The sequence below is a fragment of the Peromyscus maniculatus genome, chromosome 20, assembly GCF_049852395.1.
Source record: "Peromyscus maniculatus bairdii isolate BWxNUB_F1_BW_parent chromosome 20, HU_Pman_BW_mat_3.1, whole genome shotgun sequence".
NCBI lineage: Eukaryota > Metazoa > Chordata > Mammalia > Rodentia > Cricetidae > Peromyscus > Peromyscus maniculatus.
In genome coordinates, this window is record NC_134871.1 from 47,791,712 (window position 1) to 47,812,833 (window position 21,122).

A 21,122-nucleotide genomic window follows, 5' to 3' on the forward strand; every position below is an offset into this window, starting at 1 on the left:
GAAACAAGGCAAACTAAGGCCAGGCATTCTTAATTAAGAATAAGCCTTACTCTTAATTATGTGTGATTTGCTTGGGAGCTGAGTGGTGGGCCCCCCAAAAGAGCAAAACCAAAGAACAGTCTTCTCATTCAAGGGATCATTGCTGATGTGATGCTTCCCACCCCCCCACCCCCACTGTAGGCTGAACCACACCCCCTGATCCTCTGCATAGATGCCTGTGGCTTTTCAGGCTTCACTGCTGGTCTCCTTAAAGAGGAAGTAATCACGGGGACATGCCACATCCAAGGAAGTCCTGAAGAGTTCTAGAAACTCCTTCCTGTGGGTCAGAAGCCAAGCATGTGCGCTGGGTGGCTATTGCTGGATTTTATTGTTTTACACACACACACACACACACACACACACACACACGCACACGCACACGCACACGCACACGCACACGCACACGCACACGCACACGCACGCACGCACGCACGCATGCACGCACACTCCAAAATACATAAATACAATCTGCGTAGTCCATATACTTGTGTGTATATGACCTCAGGGGCTTTCTGCAGCTGGGATGGATTATGTGCACTTCCTTCTCTTTCCCTCCCCAATCCTAGGACTCCTCCTGGGTCGTTCAGCAAGTATTTTTTTACTAATGTTAAGCAAAAACAGTTCCCACCTCAAAGGGAAGAAAAGAGACTATATTCTGAACCAAGTATGAATGGACAAAGCCCCAGGACATTAAGTTACGTCGTCCCAAATTACATGTTCCATTTGAGTACATGAACTTTTTAGTCACAGAATAAAGGAAAGTCATCAATCAAGGCACTCAGAACATGTCCTTATTGGGGTCATTAGGACGGCAGGTTACAGCAAAGGGGGCCGGGGTGGCCACTGTCCTAGAGGCTATAAATGCCATCAGATGGCATCTTAGCTTTGGGGTTGGTGGAAGCCAGCGGTCTTTTAAAGCTAATACATTCTAAGCTTTGCCTGATGGTTACAAGGGCATTAGTTAGACACAAATGTGGCTGATAAATGGCTGCTAAGGGGGGGCGAGGGGAGCCTAATGTTACAGAGCAAAAAAGGCTGGGTCGTAGCTCAGTGGTAGAGTGCTTGCCCCGGGGCCTAATTTCATTTCTGTTGCTGTGATGAGACACCCCAACAACAATAACAACTTAGAAGAGAAAAGCGTTGTTTATTTGGCTCACGATTCCGGGTTACAGTCCGTCGTCCAGGAACACCAAGGCAGAGCTCGAAGCTGCCGTCACGCCACAGCCAAGAGCAGAGAGAAATGTCTGACGGCACACACTACCTGCTTGCCTGCCACTGCTTATGCTCGGGTCCGTTCCTTCACCCTTACACGGTTCAGGGCGCAGCCCATGCAATGGTGCTGCCCACATTCAGGGTGGCTCTTCCCACCTCAACCGTCAAGACACGCCCCCCCCCCCCCCCCAGACATACCCATGGGCCAACCTCATCTAGACAATTCCTCTGCGGAGGCTATTTCTCAGGTCATTCTAGGCTGTTGACAAGTCGATGGTTGAAACTAGCGTGCCTGAGGTCCTGAGTTCGATCCCCGGCCCCATGAAAGAAAAAGAGGAAGAAAGGGAAAGGAAGGGAGGGACCATGGGCCAAACAGACGCCTGCTTTTGCAGGGCACATGGTCTGGTAGAGATGAGGAAGGCAGGCAGACACCAGATGGAGTTTTTGAGGGAGGCCGAGAAGATCTACGCCGTGGGGAAACAGAGAACACGGGTGACTTCATGGAACGGTGAGGGGGATGTGGGAAGGCAGGAGGGGCCCCTGAAGGACAGGAGAAAGGATGAAGGTGTCGGTGCCTCCTGAATGTATAAACCCATTTCTAGCTCTCTGTGTGGGCCTCCTGTGTCCTAGCCCACCCTGCCACCCACACTGGTCTTTGAGTCCCACAAAAGGGGCCCTCAAAAGCATCGACAGGACTTTTGGACTAATCACACAGAACGGGATGCTACTAGAAACTGCTTCCTACCCTTCCTTCCGAAAAATTCCTACTCATGGGGGGCGGTTGCTCCCACCTTTAGTGACCTGCTCTCGTACCTCACGCAAACTTATTTCACACTCCCAGCACCTTCCTCTGGACCTGAAGCTCTCAACAGGGTCTGACCTACCCCGGGTATTTTGGGATGCCCAAAGTCTCTTCTGGGAGATTCCTGGCTAATGGTAGCAGAGTTGAAATGACCTATTATCCTTTCAATGCCTCATGTAGGGTATGTGGCTAACCACTGGGGGAGAGGGGTGACAGGGACTACAGTGTATTATTAAGGTTATTTCGGCTGTGAGTGAGAGCCATCAACTCCCATTAGCTCAAGAGGAGGGAAAAAGAAGTTGTTGGAAATGGGGGCCTCGAGGCAGCCCCAGGGCCTTTGCATGTCCACAGCTCCATCAGTCCTTGCACTCAGACTGCTAGGTGCCAGGAGCAGGATCCAGCTGGCCCTGTTAGCCTTGAGGTCTCTGTTAGAACCACCAGCCTTACCCTGCTCCCTGCTGGTCACGTCATCCAGCTGTCCTCTGAGGAAAGACAGCTCAGATCCTGGATGCTTGGCTGAGAGCCCCAGGGAGAAGACCGGCCCTGTGCCTCTTCCCAGCGACCCATAATTCCTCTGACACTGCCCAGCGGAAGGTGTGTGCCCAGGTGCTGCTGCGTGTGTGCACAGTTGATACAATTTAAAGAAAGGGGGGGCTTCTCTTAGGTAATGGTTGCAGAGGGCTTTGTTCCATTGTGGTGGAAAGCCATGGTATAGGGGCTCACGTCCATGGTATAGGGGCTCACGTCATGGTGGGGAGGCCGGCCGCGCGGGGAAGGGGCTCAGGTCACAGCGGCAGGGGTGCTGGCAGAGGCTGCTTACATCCCAGAAGACCAGGAAAGCAGAGAACATGATCAGAAACACAGGTCTTACATCGCCTTCAAAAGCCCAGCCTTAATGACCCACTTCTGCCCACCCTAGGGGCCCCACGGCCTCAAAGAACAGCGCCACGTTCTGGGGGACATGCTTATAAAACTTAAACCTGGCGGGGCGGGGGGCAGCTCAGATTCAAACCCTAACAGTGCCAACCATACTTCTTCCCCCCAACAGGGTCCTTCCAACTCCTCCCCTCCTGTCTTGACCCTGAATGCCCCGGAAGTAATCTGCTGTTTCCCTTGCCTGCATTGAGCTCTGAGCTCCTTGCTCCTGCTAGCCCACCCTCCACGCTGGCTTCTACTCTTATTACCCCGTTTGCCCACGAAGGATGTTGTGAGGACCCACATGGTATCCCCCTGCTGCAGACCGCAGGCCAGCAGAGGAAATGCATTGGGTTTTGCACACTGCCAGCCCCTGTGACATCAAGGTGGGACCCTCTGACAGGTGTAGACTGTGACTGCAAACTCAGGGGACAGCATGTTTCTGGAGGAGGGCACGGACCAGTCTGTGGCTTCCTCTGTAAAATGGCCACAATGACGCATCTGACTCAGAATAACGCTCCACCGAGGGCCTCCCCAGGCTCCATGCTGCAACCCCGCGACAGTTTCTTGTGTAGAGCCTGTTGTGCAGATGGGGAAACTGAGGCACAGAGAGCTGAGGAGATGCTATCAAGTGCTCAGACTTCAACCCTGGCAGAGCCTCGGTAACTTCATCTTAACCAGAGGTGTGTGTGTTGGGGGGGGGGGGGCTAATTCCATCGCTGCTTGACATTGCTTAGAAGGGTCAGGGGCTCCGAGGCTGGGACAGCGCTGCGGCTGAAGCTAGACTCAAGATGGCTTCTCTCAGGTCTCCACCCCTTGGTGAGACTCTGATTTTGTTGGGGATGTCCAGCCTAGCTCCTTGGGGCTCAGGGGTAAATTGTGTCTCTATGATCCTAGTCTCTTTCCCTGCAGTTGGATAAAGTCATGTGACCAGTTCTAGCCAATGGCAAGCGAGCAGCTGCTGCTGACCCATGACAAGGGCCCTGGCCCTTGTCATGCCTGGATGAGACACCAAAAATCGTCATGCCAGGCATGCGGGAGACGGTCCTTGACCCTCAGAGTTGCCATGGAGCCAGCCACCCTGTCCCTTAACTCAAAGTTATTTTTGTTTTCTCTGCTTTGTGCCTTCCTTGCGCCCCCAACAAATACAGGGGTATGCAGCAAAAAACAGAAGGGAAAGGGAGGCCTTTGTGCATGCTCAGATTTTAATCCAAGCGGAGCCCAAGGCCTGATGGGGATGCAATGACCACCCTTACAGTGCCCCCGCAAAACACACACTCCAGTGAGTCTAAATGCCCCAAGGTGGGGCAGAGGGGAAGCAGGGCACATCAGTGGGGGCTTCTGCGCAAGTGATCTTGTCCTCTCTGCCCAGGTTGAGCCTGGTGGGGGGTCATGGAGCGCACACACACACACACACACACACACACACACACACACACACCTTACTTCTGAGATTAAGAGGCAATATTGGTCTTGAACAAGCCCCCAAGGAGGTGACTGGAAATCTAGGAAAGTAATAGTAATAGCAGCCCAGTGGACCAGACTGGGGAGGCCTCGTTCAGACTGCCCTCCAAGGATACGGTGTGGTGCAGAGAAGAGCTAGGTGTCTCTTCAGAGATGATGACCAGAAACCAGCCGTATGGTAGGGGAGGGAAGTGACTGCAGCCTGGAGCTGATCTCAGCTGGACACTGAGCAATGCGTGGACAGATGGCCCTGGGCCCCTCAAGCTGCTTCTTGAGGGGCCAGGGAGAGGCAATGGGAAGCCAGGAGGTCGATACGGACGGCATCGCCCTTCTTCGATTTCAGCGATGAACGCAGTCCTGAAAATGGAGGCTAGCCCTTCCGAGAGCACAAGCCCTGTTCCATCGATGCCAGAATCCAAGGTGTCAGTTCTTCCCTTGGGCTGACAAGCTGTCCCTGGGAAGAGGTCAGCCACCTGCGGGAACACAGGGACCTACATCTGTCCCCACCTCATCCTGCCTCTGACCCGCCTGAGGGTCAACTGCTTCCTCAGTGTGGCTGCGGTCTTCACCTACGGCCTTCCTGCCGCCCTGGGGCCTCTCCAGTCTCCGGTCCTCCTGGGCTCAGAGGCCAGGCCTGCCCAACCCTGTGAACTCTTGACTAGTGTCCTGGAATCCCTCTTTCCTCTCTGGCTGCCTCCGAGTGCCCCGCCCTTAATGTCCTCCCCATCTGCTTCTGTTCCTGGTGAGTGGTTTTTGGCTCTCCCTGCCCGGCAGCTGCCCACGTGGCAGCAGGGGACCCACAGTGAGGGGCCTGCAGGCCCGGTCAGGAGGAGCCGGGCTCGACAAAGTCATTCAGATGCTCTTCAGTCAGAGCAGAGTCTCCCCACTATTGTGTGGACACAGGGAGAGCAAAGCCAAGGCTCACACAAAGGAGAGAACCAGCCCAGGCCTCAGGACAGGGAACACCGAGGTGATGTGCTCTGACAGGGTGGATCTAAAGGGGGAGCAGGCGCCTTAGAGCCCCTGGCCTGGCTCCAGAGCCCACAGGAGCTGGTACCCCGTGCCCACCACTTCCAGGAAGCTATTCACAGGTGCTTTGTATTTTCTGGAACAATAAGCCCTCACTTCATGATTTCCCCATAGTATACCCTCATAAGTTCTGAAGTGGGTTTCTGCTGCCATTTCCATGTGTACCTTGATTAGTCAAAGACCTCAGTAGGGCGAGAAGATTTGGGACCAGATGTTAGACAATGTGGTGTCTAAAAAGGTTAGACAAATTACCCAGCATCCCCCATCCCTCCAGCCAAACAAAAGACTGCCCTGCTCAAAGCCAGGGCAGAAAGCCACCAGGTCTCTTGAACAACAGTCTTCAGGAATCGGGGAGCCTGGTGGGCAGGGGCTTTGTCTGGGCTGGGTACCTGACTGTTTCTGCTCTCTGCTTCCAGACGTCCCACCCCCTTCAAAGTCCTGTGGGAACTTGCTCTCCTCCTCACGGCATTTAGCCTCCTCCCAATTTCTGGGGCTCACATCCACCCTGGACCACAGTGCAGGCCTCCTCCCTCTGGTTGGGATCTCTCTGTACCGCCTGGCCCCAGTGAGCTGCCTCCTAAAGGCCCAGCACCAAGGTCAACCCCAGGCCAAGCTTCACACACGGCACCTCTCTTGTATCCAATCCTGTCCGGTTCTCTGTCTCTCTCTGTTTTTATTTTGCTTCACTGAGACAGTGTCTATGTAGCCCTGGCTAGCCTGGAACACTCTATATAGACCAGGCTGGCTTCCAACCACAGATATCCCCCCTGCCTCTGCCAAGTGCTGGAGTTAAAGGCATTCACCACCACGCCCAGATCTCTCTGCCTTTATAAACACAGATCTCTCCGCAGCCCTGGCTTGGGCAACCTCCAATTTTATGGAGTCCCTGCCCAAACCCCATCATACCTACCCGGTTGAGAGATTCTCTATTACCAAGGTCTAGGGCCTCCTGGGACTATGTTACTGAATGCGAACACTGTCCGAGACAATCTCATGGCTACCTCTGAACCGAGGCTGGGAGGAAGTGCGTATGCTAGTGGGACAGGCGGGTGAGGTGGGGTGTTGGTCTAGCACCAACCGGGAATGTCTGTGGCTTTGGCTTCAGTGTGCAAATTCTGCAGGTGCCTGGCACGAAGTTTCCAGGGCTTTGGTCAGCAGATCACAAATCCTGCCGACACACAAGGCAGCAGATCCGGGTCTTCTTCGTGTTAAAGCATATTGAGCAGACCACAGCTTGGCCAGAGCACACTGCGAGGTCAGCTCTTTGCAGATCACTGGGAAGCAGGCAGGTATAACGGGAGGCCTCCCTTCAGAGCCTTCATGGTCCCCAAGGACCCAGAGCCCACTCTGCCACTGATTGGGCTTGGAATCCAAGCAGGTGCATACGGTGTGTTCTTTGCAATATGCATCTTCCACAAGGTACAGAGTCACCAAACAGTGATGGTTACACAGAGCAGGGCACAATTCCTGCCCTTCCAACCACCACAACAGGCAAGGAGAGGGGAGGCCCGGGTCACTTTAACAGTATAGGCAAGGGACCATGCTAGTCAATGTGGCCTCCATGAGGCATGATGAGGTTTTCCAGCTGTTTTCTTTATAAGCATGAGACAGAGGTGTGGGACTCTGAGGTCCCTCACACAAGTGGGGTACTGTGATTGGTATGTGATGAATATTATCGACACAACAGGATCTCGAATCACCTAAGACCAGTGTCTGGGCATGTCTCTGAAGCTGTTTCTAGACTAGACCGGTTAAGGTGGGGTGATGGCCCTTACCTGTGGTTGGGGTCCAGGACCGACTATAAGGAAGAATGCAAGCTGAACACCAGGCTGGCTCCGTGTCTCTCTGCTTCCTGACTGCAGGTGCAATGTGACCAGCTGCCTCACACTCTGGCTGTCATGTCGTCCATGCCACAGTAGACTGTACCCTCAAGCCACAATGGACCCTTTCTCCCTGAGTTGCTTTTGTCCCCGTGACAAGACAGTAGCTAATAAATTGGTGTGGCACTTGGGAGTTCCCGGCTGGAACATGAGTTTCGGGGATGGTCTCTAAGGAAATAATCATTGTGCTTCTACTACAGGGGGCCACACTGCAGATGACCAACAGACAGACGTTGTCCAAGAAGGAACATGGCACCTGCCAGGCAACATGCCCTCTCATCCTGAAGCCACCTGGGAGGTAAGCCATTGTTACCTCCACTTTGCAGGCAGTGAAGTTGAGGCTCAAAGATGTGGGGACTTACTGGGATCCCCGCTGACTCTCGGCGAGTTCCACTAACTCCGGGACCCCGGCTGTGTGAGCAACTGGCTGGAGCTGATTTCTTTGCAGGCAGAGAACACACACACAAGGCCTTGTTTCTGTGGAACCCTATATCTGCCCCGCTCAGGGCCAGAGTGGCTACCTTCCAAGGCAGAAGAAAGGCATAGAGCAAAAAGCACCAGGCTGACTTGCCAAGAGAATCCAGTATTTTTATTCACACTGGCCAAGCCGGCAAGGACAGTCGGGCTGAGGGTGGTTTTGTGGAATCAGCCTTCACAGCACATGGCAGGCCTTGCCTCTGTCACCCTGCCATGGCTCCCTTGGCTGTAAGCACCAGAGATGCCCGCCCAGGGCCAGCCCTGCCCTGGGTCTGCAGAAGCACCAATGGACGGAGGCCACCTCCCCCTGAGAAGCTTGGGCAGCCTTGCAGTGGAAGAGGGGAGGCTGGGGGGCCACCGGGCCGTGCATGCTGGGAAAGGCATGGGGGTCCCGGCGTCCCTGCTTCTCCATGACCTTCCCCAGGGCCTGTCGTGGCAGTGTGGCTCAGAAAGGGCCCCCAGATAACCTGAATGTCACCGGCTTCAGTCCCTAGACCTGCTTTGGGCTGAAACCTGCCGCCTCTGTCCTGCCTGGCTCCCCATGACGTCTGCAAGGGCAATCCAGGCAGGCGAAGCCGTGAAACGGGAGCCACCTCCCGGGTGTCCTTAGCACCTTCGTAAGCCCTGTGTGACAATGAGCTTTTGAGGGTCCAGGAGGGTCGGAAAGCACTTAGTGCATGGCCTGACCTTGGTTAATGTCCTGGGGAATGAGAAAAAGAGGGCAGGAGGAGTCTTCCAAGGTCAGGGAGAATGGGCTCCAATTCACTTCCAGGAACCTCTTACCCCAGGTACCTCCAAATCCCTGGGTCTCTTCCCAGCCAAGACTATACCTACAGTTTGCTTTAATGCTGGGCACCAGGCAAGAAGGTAGAGAATGGGAAAGGAACTTCATGTCCACCTCCAGCACCCTGTGCCACCACAGAGCAGTGGAGAAGGGCCCACAGTGCCTAAGCACCCAGTCTAGAGGAGCACCCCAGTACGTGCGCTCAAGTCTTTGGACCCACTTGGGCAGACCCCAACGCCTGTCCAGGCTACTGGGCATTCACCAGGGGAGAGACAGGACCTAGGTCTGATTAGTCTAGGTTGTCCTCAGCCCTGGGACCAAGTGAGGGGTCAGCATTTGATGAATGCATTAAGTGAGCAGTGGCTAGAAAAGCGGGCGGGGGAGGGGCGGAAAGAGCAGTATGGGGGTAGGCCCAGGGTGAGGAGAAAACCTGAGGATACAGGAAGAATACTGGAGTTTTTTTTTGGGGGGGGGAATTCCAGAATGTCTGGGAAACCCCTAGAATTCTGGGAACATCCTAGAGAGCCCAACTCCTCAAGTGTGGTCCATAGACCAATAGCATCAGCATTACTGAGGAAATTGCTAGAAATGCAGAATCCTGGGCACGCCCCCAAATGCCAAGCCAGCATCTACCATACGACAAAGTTCCCCAGGGATGAACAGCACAATGAGGTGCGAGGAAAGCCTCTCTAGAGGCTGGGGACGTTCTGGAATATGAGTCTCCGAAAACGAGGCCAAGAGGGGGGACGGGATGGAGACAGAGTGCAAGGGACAATCCTAAGCAACGAAAAGCGAAGAGCGGCAGATCCAGTCCCGGGGAAGCTACCTACAGGACCTGCCCTAGCCACCGGCCCTCCCCCAAGCTGCCCAGCTGCGAAACCAGCCAGGGAAGCTCAGTCCTCTGCCTTGATCAGGTGGCCGCTGAAGGTGATGTAGGTGTCCACGTCATCGCTGTAGATGGCGTTCTCCCGCTCCCGCTTGAAGAGCCGCACCCACACGTGGTCGCCGGGCTCCAGCGGCAACATCACACTCTGGCTCTGCATGATGCTGCGCTCGCTGGGCTGTGCGTAGAGGATCACCGCGGCCTGCTCGTTGTGGACGATGTGCACGTAGGTCTCCTTGTAGTTCCAGCTGTGCACGTTGAGGCTGAAGAAGTAGAGGCCGCGCAGGGGGGCCGCGAAGCGGCCGGTGGTCATGTCGAAGTGGCCGTCTGTGTTCACGAAGACCCTGTCGAACAGCATAGGCAGGAAGTCCTCGCTGCTGTGTATGGCTGTCTTGCGGCCCACAGAGAAGGCCGAGTAGTGCATCTGGCAGGGGCTGCCGGGGCTGCCTGCCTGCCCCTTGTCACCTTTGACGCCCTGAGAGCCGCGGTCCCCTCGGGGACCATCCTTGCCTGGCTTCCCCAGTGTTCCTGAAGGACCTCTGTCCCCTTTGTCACCTGTGAGGACATGAAGGGGAGAAGTTAGGACAGGCATCCTGGCCTATGCTAAGCACTCATTGTTGGAAGGCACTGCTTTAGCCTGGGTCCAGAAATGAAGCTGGTGTTTACTGGGCGCCTACTACACGCCAAGCATTTATCACCGCAGACATCTCCTAAGACCCAGACTGTGTTCCATCCCGCTCAGCCTGGGTCCCCTCCTGGCAAGGGAGGCATGACAGGCTTCCAGGAGGATGTTCTGCTGAGGCCAGTGGGGAGATGGGGCAAGGTCAGATATGCTTTACACCTCCAGTTAGAGAAGAAAACTGCCCTTGCCATGGCCTGGAGATGTGGGGGTCTTGGGTGTCTGGGGTGCACCTTAAAAGGGCAACACCCACTTTGCAGGTGCACATGAGTCCTCACTCGGCAGAGAGAGGGCAGGACATCCACTCAGCATGGCCCAGACCATCTCTACCCTCCCGGGCAATGGTGACCTAGTCTCTTTTCCAGCCCTGGCTCCAGGCTGAATCTGAGCATAGGCAAGACACCCCACCCGCACCCCAAAACACCTGGCGTGTACCGCAGAGACCTGACTGCATATTTTCCTGGTGAGGCCCCTTGACCAGGGTGGTGGTGAAATCAGTGGAGGGTAGAGAGGGAAAGGAAGGCACAGGTCCTTGAAGGCCGACCAAAGGAACGTGGAGTGGGGGGGTGTTCACGGCTGTGGGCTGGCTCCACAGATGCCACCTCCCAGCAAAAGCACCTCACTGCGTACAGAGCATCTGAGCACCTGCTCTACCTAGCGTAAGGCCGAGGAGCCTTTTCCTGGCTCTGAGGAGGGGGCTTCTTTCCTTCAGCACATAAGCTGGCAAGAAGTCTAGAAAGAGGCCAGCCTGACCCACAAGGCTTAGACCTAGGGCTCCAGATGCTACCCAGGCAGCCTGGTGCTACACAGAACTGTCCACTTCGGGAAGCCTGTCCAAGGGTAACACAGGGCTTCAGATGGGCAGCCACAGCAAAGGGTCACCAGGCCCGGGCCCCTCCACCTCCAGGGGCTAAGCTGCCTGAAGTTGAACCGAGTGTGGCCGTGAGGCAGGGAGACCAGGAAGTGACCTCCCCCAGGCAATTAAAATGAGCCGGAGTCAGAGGGGAGTGCCCTGCTCTGTCCCTGACATGGAAGTGACCCCAGGAGAGTCCCTGTTGGACACTAAACTTCCCTATCTACACGGCGGGAGGAATGACCCACAATCATCTCCTCACATTGGGTGGGGGCGTGGTGAGCAACGGTGGACATCAGTGGTGTGGCCATGGCCGTCATGGGTCCCATCGCTGTGGTGGAACTAAGTCCCTTACATCTGAGGCTGTAATTTAGGGAGCTGCCACCCCCTCCACCAGCACCCCACATCCAGCACCCCACCTCCAGCCATAGATCTCCCCCAGGACTTCCGCTTCTGTCCCTGCCATGTGCCCCACATGACACCTATGGAGGCCAGGTCCTCTCTCTGCTCAACCCCCCTTTTCCCGCGGAGAGAAACTTATATCCTGGTGGTGGCTGGTGACCCCGTGGGCCCACCTCTTTCTCTCCCTGCCATCTCCTTTCACACCCCTACTGAGAAGCCCCTTGCCCTGTGAGCGTAGGCTCGCCCTTCCCCTTCCCTTCCCAGGAGCCCCGTGTAGACCTGCCATGCCCCACACTTCAACGCCCTCTGCCCACGTTTTGGACCCCAGGGCCTGCCTCACCACCTGCTTCATCCACTTGGGGATGTCTGTTCGTTGCACAGCATCTACCCACCACCTCTTCATTCACTCTGAACTCAGAACGGTCCTTGCACATCCCAGGTGCTATGTGCATGTAGACCGAAGGCAGGCAGGGCCTAGGCAAGGCCCGTCCTCCTTTCTTCTGCCGCTGCCTCCCTCCCTATCCCAGACCAATTCGGCCCAAGACCAGCCCCAGTGTGATAACTCACCCTTCAGGATGGTCATGTTGATGTAGGGCCTGACCTCAGGCAAGACATAGCGGAAGGACGGGGAAACAGGGGCATGGACAGCGTCAGCCGAGAACAGTGGTTCCTCAGGGTCACAGCATCGTTGACAGCCTTTGGTGAGATGGGGGGCCACGGATTCCTGAACGGTGGGCTCCTCTGTGGGGACTCCAAACACAAGAGGAAGCAGGAGTACCGCCCAGAGGGAACCCAGGCTGTCTGTCCCCATGATGACCTGGATGGAGAGATACATTTGACTCAGCCTATCTGGCATGTCAACGCTCAGGGATAACACTGTCTCCGGTAGCCAGGGTAGACCCAGTGTTACTAAGGGGAGCGGGTAGGACCCCTGTAACGGGCTAGTCTGGGGCCACCTTGGAAGCGAGTCTGAGGTTCACTAGACCAGCCATTGAGCCTCCTGTCTATTGTGGCCACTGCCTGGGAAGAATGAAACCCCTGTGGAGACCCTCAGATGGCACACACCAGGCTCCCAGGTCTTTACTGAGCCACCCAAGAAGATGCCAGATGTCCCCGGGAGCTAACCATGGAGATGGAGAATGTTTCTTTGGCTCCCTCATCTCGAGAGGCCATGGCTCCCACCACCACCTGCAGGCTCCATAGGCAGGAGCTGGGGTCCCTGAGGACCAAGATATTGGACCCCGCAGGCCTCTTATGTGCAGACACGGGAGGTCCCCCTCTTGAAGAACAAGTCAGGGAATCAGATGCCCCCTTTGGAACAACACAAGGTTGAGGATATATATGCAGCTTAGCAGGGCTCACCCTCCTGGTATCTTTGTACCCTCAACAACCCCCCTTTACCCAGGAGCCCCCGCAGAGAAAGCCCAGAGTTGAACCATTGGGAGATGGTCGTGTCAATCATGACAGGCCTACCAATCGGCCGCTAAGGTGGTAAATTGAAATTGGGGGAGGGGAGGACCAAAAGCCCTGGCAATTCAGAGGGATCAGAATTGGTGAGGTTCCATCTTGGGCCTGGAACATGAAGGGGTCCAGAGCTTTCAGAGTGGAGCCGGAAGTAGGCCGGACACTAGAGAAGGAACCTGGACGGGTGGGCAGGAAGCCCGCAGCGGGCCTTTGAGGTGGTGACAGGCTGGGGGCCTGGCGCCACCCGATTATCACAGATCAGAAACTGCAATTGAAACCAGACTGGTTTTTACACCTTCTGGCGTCTCTTTGTTTATTTCCTTTTTGTGCCTCCTTAACATTCAGTACAATTTAAAAATATTTTTCTGTGGTTAATACGGGCTGAGAAGGTAAAATGATGACTTCTAGAAAGGCTGCGAAGAGGAACTAGGTGTTAAAGGGGCAGAGCATCTCCCCAGGGGCCAGGGTGACGACAGGAGGCATCTCCAGAGACATCCCGGGTCTGGAGTGATCCTGTCCACACTGCTGGGTCTTGCTGGGTCTACTCCACCAGGCAGACAAAACCCCCAGAGACCAATCACCCCTATTTTCCTCAGCTCCAGGTTGTAGCAACCCCCCCCCTTTTATTCTGGCCAGAGATGTGTCCCACCCTGTAGGGATATCTGAATAACACAAACCGGAGTGACCTAGGCTTGTGGCTTTAGCCCTTCTGGTCTTCCTGCCCCCTCATTCACACAAGATGCCAACATGTCTTCCTCGCCAGGTTACACGGATGATTTAACTGCCTAGCTTGTCATGCACTTCAAAGAGTCCATTCCTTCCTCTGCCTGGTACAGACCTCATCCTGGTGTCTATGGCTTGACAAGGCACAGTACGTCTCCCGGAGGGTCAGCATGGTTTGGAGACATTTCTGTTTCCTATTGGTCTGGTCCCTGGGGAGTCAAAGGCTCAGACACAGAAAAGGGGGGGAGGGGGGAGGCTTAAGGACAGGGAAGCAGGAAGCAGGGCTGTCTCCCTGGAAGCGGCTGGAAACGGCCCTAACCACAGCTAGGGTCCCTGGCTGGCTCCTGGGAGGGGACAGGTAGGACTAAAGTGAGGGGGATCACACCAACCCTAGGGTAGTCTCGAAGGTCCCCACCACCTCTGCTAAAAAGCCAGAGACTCTTGGAGGTGGTGGAGACCCGACCACTGCCATCATCCAGGTGGGCACGGCTGGGCTAAGTGGCTAGGGGAGGGAGAGTCACCGTAGGGGGCAGATAAAAGTCAGGAGCGGTGCCGGGTGGCCAGAAGTGTAGGGTGGAAGAGAAGAAGAGATCCTCAAGGAGCTGCCTAGGCCAGAGGGAGAGAGCTATGTGCTCTCCAGAAAGAGGGGGACACAGGAACCTCAGACTCTGACTCCAGCCCCCAGCCCAGACAGAAGCAGAGAGGCCTCCAGCCACTCACCCTGGTCCTGCGGCCTCAAGCTCAGCTCACAGACCCCGGGCGGCCTCTGGCTCCTTGGCCCATGTCTGTGATAATAGCCTGTTGCTGGCCCGACCCCCAAGGCCTACGACTGAGCTGGGAGGGCGGAGGGAGGGAGGGAAAAGGGAGGGAGCACGCTGAGCTGGCTTCCCATTCCCCACCTCCTGCTCCCGCCCCTCCAGCCCAGGGCTCTGCCTCGGAGATGCTGGGAGACGTTTGGATCTTTAAACTTCCTTGGGCATCTGTAGCCCAGACTCAGTCACGGTATCCTGTTTGAGTCAAAGGCCCTGAGAGTTTAGAGGGACGGACGAGGGTCAAGGGCTTAGAAATACTTGGTGTGGAAATCGGAGGCCGCGAGGGAGGGGGCAGGGCTCTCCCTTGCTCAGGAAAAGGGAGGCAGCCCTGGGAACTCCCACAGCCTGGGTTGAGTCGGAGCCCAAGAGCCATCTGCCAAGAGCTACAGAGACAGGGTGGCGTGAGGGCACTGGTACCCATCCTCCATAGGCACAAACCCTGGTTGTCCTAACACCCAGTAGCCGGCAACATGGCCACACACTGCCTCTCCTGCCCTAGGTGGTCTAGGATCCTGCCTCCAAGCACATAAGTGCTAGAGATCAAACATGACTCATGTCCTGCTCCTCCACCTGGATTCCTGCCTTTATTAATCTAATCTCTTGTCTCCTAAAGCCAGCTCCCTCAAAGAGGTAACCTCCAAGAAGTTCATGGGGGAGCAGCCTGTGTGCCCTGGGTCTTGCCTCAGTTTCCTCCGGGGCAGGCTAGGGGATTTTTTTTTTTTTTAAGCAAGGGCCACAGACATGGCTCCTAGCCCTGGCTTCCTGGGGCCAGAGACCCTGTGTATCTGATGTCAAATGTCCCTCACCCTTGGCTACCCTTCCCATTTTAGTTTTACTGAGTATCTCCTGATTGAGCTAGGCTTCACTTCTCTCGGGACCTTCGTCCCCCAAAAGTGTTTAGACCTACTATTTCCCCCAGCTTCTCTCCAGCCCAGGGAGAAGAAGCAAGTTAGCAGGTAGAGGGTCTTGGCAGAGACATTACTCCATCCCACCACTTAGGGAGCAGATTTAGGTCTGGGACTTCCTGGCCCCACTAACTGCTAAGAGTACAAACATCAGCCCTCATGTTTTGGGTCCTTGACAGGGTTGTCTCTGGGCCCAGTCTTCCTGTGTGTTGAAGCAGACAATCCAACAGCATATCAGTCCTGGAAAGAGCCTCAGAGATGATCTAATCCCATCCCTTAATCAGGGACATCGTGGCCCAGGCAGATCAAGACTTTGGTACAAAGTCACAAAGCAGAGTGGAGTCCAAGTTGGGAGGACGCCAGACTCTTCTGGTCTGGTGCTGCCTCCCAAAATGACTCCAAGTCCTCAGGTCCAGTCAGGAGTACCAGTGGGGCCCAGCAGAAAGCAGACAGAGGGACGATGGCCATATAGGGACCACCACCAGGCCCACACTGGCGTGGCCTCTGTGTGGCCCTGCCTGCCTGAGCAGCATTCCTGGGGCACTGAGCCAGGCCTGCAGAGAGGCTACCAGCTTCAAGCTGCAGCCACCAGAGCGAAGGGCTGAGTCAGCAGCAGCCCTGGGGGTGGGGACAGCACCAGGCAGTCTCCGGTCTCTGGTGTAGAAAGCTGGGGGGGGGAGACAGATGAAAGAAAAGATGGATGGAATAGTGAGAAGCAGGAAAAGGGTGGACGGCACAGTTGTGTTGGAGGCCAGCTGTGTGCCTAGTACTGTGCACCCCACTACGCTCGGCACCCCACTTGCAGGCCCTGGCTGCTCACTCCACCTTAACAGTCCAGGAGGCTCCAAGCCAACAGACCTCAGCCATGAGGATGTCCCAGGCAGGTCAGGCGAATTGGAGACAGAGCTCCAGTCCTGGCGCAGACAGACAGACAGACTTGGATTATGGCTCTGTTGCATGTTCTTCTTCCAGCTGTGTGACATTGGGTAAGTTTCCTTACTTCTCTGAGTGTTTTGTTTTTCAAGACAGGGTTTCACTGTGTAGCCCAGGCTGGCCTCGAACTCACTCCGCCTGACTCTGCCTCCCGAGGGCTGGGATTAAAGGTGTGTGCCACCACTCCTTGGCGCTTCTCTGAGTCTTAATGACCCTGGGCTAGGCGGTCTCGACTCCAGGACAGTGTCTGGGAACAGGCAGTCAAAGGGTGCTTCCTCCTGGCTACTTCGGATAAGCCCCGTATGCTGCGGCATGCATTCATTTTTGTCAGCACCCCTGCCAGTAGGTAAACCCAGGGCCCATGATGCCCTCCATACCCTTTTCATAAACCTCATCAGCAAATATATTCCCAGACACAGAAAGCCCGAGCTATGTCACCAAGGCCAGAGTCCCACGGTATGAGTCTGTTTCTCCGCTCACCCCCGCCCTTTCTGACTTCCAGGAGCCAGGACAGCGACTTGGTGACGCCAGAAGTCAGCTGTGTAAATCGTGAATGCTAATTCATAGTTGTAGTTCAAGGTCACTGCCAAGTTAACGTCTGAACTAATGGAGAGGAGGGCGCCACCTCCTGGAGAGAGCCAGCGTGCGGCCCGGCACCCAGCACCCCGCCAGTCCAGACTGGCTGGAGAGCCGAGTTTATTCTTCCAAACCTCAGTACCCCAGAAAGTGGGTAGGGTTCCTCTGACCTACAGTCCCGTGAGGACAGCTCCAAATTGGCTTTACTGAGTCCCGCTCTATTGAGCGACCCAGGCTAAGACCCTCCAGGCCCAGCCAAGAGAGACAGGAAGAGTTCAAGGGCCCCGGCGCCCACAACACGGAAGCCTAGTCCGGAGAGGAGCCGAATATGTCCGAAAAGAGCCGAACAGAACCCAGTCCTACCGAGCAAAGCCTAGCAAAGCCGAATCCAACCGAGTACGGCCGAGTAGAGCCGAACAGAGTCGATTTTTCCCGAACCAAAACGAACAGAGTCGGGTACAGCCAGCCGGGTGGAATCCGTCAGTGGCCGAATAAAGCTGAATCTGAGCGAAGAGGAGGAGCGGTGCTCTGACGTCCAGCGGCGCCCCCTGGCGGACACAGAAAGCACTGGGCTGACCTGAGCGGGAGTCATCAGGTCAACTTGCAGTCCTGTGACAGTCCTGTGAGATGGGATTGTGGGGTGCACTTCAGGAATGAGGGAACTGAGGCTCCACCCCGGCCCGAGGCTGGCTCACAGGCACTCTGAGCTAGGATCTGGAGTTCCCTTGATTGTGTGTGGCCAAGAACACCCCTGCCACTTACAACCCACGTGTAAATCCAGTTGTGTTTGCCCATTTATTGCAGCCAGAGCCTGCAGAGACCTCCCTTGTGGAGGGCTAGCAGAGCTCAGACACAACCATAGTCTCAGGGATGGAGAAACCAAGCCAGCTCCGGAGGTGTTGACCAAGGGCAGTGAGGCGGCAGTTGCCATGAGCAAATATTGACACATTTCCTGGCCATTAAAGCAGCCGGACTGAAAGAGGACATTCTGTCCCTTCTCTGCAAAGCTTTGAAACAGCCTGCCCCCCAACCCCAGGCCTCAGTTTCCCCACCTGCAACAAGATAGTAGCAGAGGATGTGGCCAGGATCCCAGGTACCTGGATCCCTAAGGAGAAGGAGGCGCACTCTGGAGACAGTGAGAAAGAAAAGCTGTTTGTACACACGTACATCCCTGATTCACCCCCACGCTACAGCACTCTGGAGTGCCTGCCCAAGGCTGCAGGGTTTGGGGTGCTGGGTATCTCCTTTGCTATGTATACTTCCCAGGGGTATGGCGTGCCACCAGGAAGCTGGCACGGGTAGTCTCAGAGCACCCCAAACCCTACCATCACTTTATCCACTTAGCACTGGGGAGGCTGACGCAGGAGAATGGCCCTGTTCTTGGTCTTCTTCCTGGTCATGATGTTGGGCAACAACTGTAACATCTGGGACCTCACCAGAAGGTCTTGCACATCTGTCCTGTGGACATACTTCTGAAAACGCTTGTGCAGTACCTGTGGGCACCAGGCACCGGCCTAAGCTCTGCGAACATTAACTCGTTCAACGACCTACGCAACTTCTTCACCCAGTGGGGAAGAAACTGAGGCTGGGAGAGGCTCATTCACTGGCTCCAGCTCAGACGGCGAGCGAACAGATGAGCTGGGCCTTAAGCACAGGCAGCCTGAGTCCACAGTGTCTACACACTGGCACTCTCTGCTGTCCCCTCCTTGGCCCCTAGACAAACCATCTGGCTTCTGGGCTGAGCCTCTGGCAGTTCACTGTGCCCGCTCACCACGTGCTGCATGAAGGATGAGCAGGTTGGCTTGGCAGATCTTCTAGGGCCCCGGGAGGGGAGAGGCCACGAACACCATATGACAAATGGGCAGTGGTCTTAGCAGGTGCCAGAGCTGGGGGCGACAGGAACAAGAGGTTAGTGTGTTGGTAGAGGTAGCGGTGCCTGCCTGTTATCCCGGCTCTTGGGAGACTGAGGCAGGATTGCCATGAGGTCCAGGCCAGCCTGCACTACAAAGGGAGGCTTCACCTTGAAAAGGAGAAAACGAGGGCTAAAGAGATGGCTTAACTGATAAAGAGCCCCCTTGGCAAAGGTGAGGACCTGAGTTCGGATCCCTGGTTAAAAAGCGGCTCATGGTCACATGTCCCTGTAGTCCTAGCACTGGACAGGGAGAGATCCTGTCTCAAAAGATAAGCTTGGAGAGACTGGCAAGACACCCAACATAGCCTTTGGCCTACCCACATGTGTGCACTCATGCACATATGCGCACGTGCGCGCGCACACATACACACACACACACACACACACACACACACACACACACAGATGCACAGATGCACAGATGCACACATACAAGTTTATTGTGACCCAGGACCAAGGCCTCAGCCTGGTATCTCTTCTGAGGAATATGAGTCTGTTCCAAGCCTCCTCCTGGCTTTGGGGAGTTTGGCGGCACTCTCAGCATCCCTGGGCGTGGAGAAGTATCCCCCTGGCCTTTGTGGGAGGCTGGGTTTTTAAGGCAAGGGCCTCCCTATGTAGTACAACCTGGCCTTGAGCTCAGGGTAATGCTCAGCTTCCCAAATGCTGGGATCACAGGTGTGTGCCACCCCACTGTATCACCCTGACCTTTACTTCTGTACTGTTCTTGTGCATGTGTGCAGTCAAAGCTCTTTTCCTGGAGACACACATTGTATTGACCACGACTTCCCTCCCCACGTTACGTCTATAACGACCTCCTTTCCGAAAGAAAGGAAGCAGGTTAAGATTTCAATACAGGGACCGGGAAGGGCACACTCCAGTCCCACCCACCCCACCCCCGTTCCCCAGGAGCTAACTCTCCAGGACACCATGACTTTACAGCCTCTGCCTCAGCATGCGACCTCACCCCGACTCTTTCCTCCCGTGATCTTGCTGGCTGCATGGCCTGACTGTGGAGCCTCAACACACACCAGCCCCTCTGTCTGGCACACTCAGGCTCCAACACCTCCCTCTGTGCATACCCACATGTACTCTCCTTCCTCACGGTACCCGAAGGGTAGCGATTCACAAGTGGCCACCTGGGAACATCCAGAACATGCAGGAGCCATGCCCATGTACCCCAGCCCCCTTCTCTCCATGATAGCCCACTAGTGGGTTCCAGTCCTCTGGAAAAGAAGCATGCACTCTTTTTAACCTCTATCTCTCCAGCCTGACTTTTAGGTCATACATTCCCCCCACAGCTTTATAATGGACTCCCCCAGAGCCTGAGGGTTACCAGTAGCAGGAAGAGCCCTGAGACTTTGTCAAGACCACACTTTGCCCACCTCTAAGAGTTCCCTTGCAACACAGCCTGGGGTCCCTCTACTCAAGACTTTCCTACTCCTGAGGATCTATGGAGCCCAATTGTCATCTCCCTTTGGGGCAGTGGCCGACATCATCTTCGGGTAAAGAGGGGGTCCCAACAATCGGTAGCCTTGTCCTCCCCAGCCTCAGGCTCTGCAGACTCCAAGCCCTTCTCCCATCATGCTGTTGCTGATGCACAAAGTCCCGATCCAGAAGCTGGTGGCCATGGGCTGTTGCCTGGCAACCGCCTCTGAGCGACAAGATCAAGGTAAGTCAGCAGCTTCCATTGCCGGAGAGGAGGACACAGGCAGGCTTGACGGTCACTGCCTTTCTTTCTCTGCTCAGGACTAAATCATAGATTCCAGTCCCCCAACCCCAAAGCAAGCTCCTTCTGTTTCCCTTGCCTGCCCCTTACACCCTTATTTATTCCCAATCACAGCTCCAAAGCAGGCGCCTCCTGTGTGACTGTGGCCCCTGTGGCCCTCTTCACATCTTCATTCCAGAGACTCATGGGAAGGGCCATAGCTGCCCTGCCAGGCAGGTCCTGGAGACACAGCTGCATCACGCCGGCCCTGCAAGGTCGAGGTTTTCAGATGCATGTAGACACATGCACACGGACTTGTGCTTGCCCCAGCAGTGGCTCCCAATGTCGCTAAAGTTCAGAGTCATGGAGCAGCAGAGAAACCCTGGCCCATATGGACACTTCCAGGTAACGCCCAGGCACTGGCTGGCCCATTGCTTGTACCTGCACACACCTGCCTGAGAACACTTTGGACACATGTTTATGGCCATACACTGAACAAAGCCATGCGCTGAACAAAGCTACACACACACACACAAACACACACACACACACACACACACTCCTGTATGATTGTACCTAGACATTATAGCCATAGAAAGCCTATGCACACTCAGCCTACTGCTGCTGTCTGGCCCTTCCCCTCACCTCCCTCCCCCTCCCCCTACCCCACTGG

At 55.5% G+C, this 21,122-nt stretch overlaps 1 protein-coding gene across 1 annotated transcript; it reads right to left on the reverse strand.

Annotated features, from left to right (window-relative positions):
- Window positions 1–7,908: 7,908 nt before the first annotated feature.
- On the reverse strand, window positions 7,909–14,469 carry C1qtnf6 (C1q and TNF related 6). Its single transcript, XM_015997789.3, has 3 exons — window positions 14,327–14,469; window positions 11,987–12,236; window positions 7,909–10,040 (listed from the first exon to the last, which is right to left on the reverse strand). Exons 2-3 carry the CDS (start codon window positions 12,228–12,230, stop codon window positions 9,496–9,498), a joined length of 789 nt encoding a protein of 262 aa, XP_015853275.2. The 5' UTR covers window positions 12,231–12,236; window positions 14,327–14,469; the 3' UTR covers window positions 7,909–9,495.
- Window positions 14,470–21,122: the final 6,653 nt, after the last annotated feature.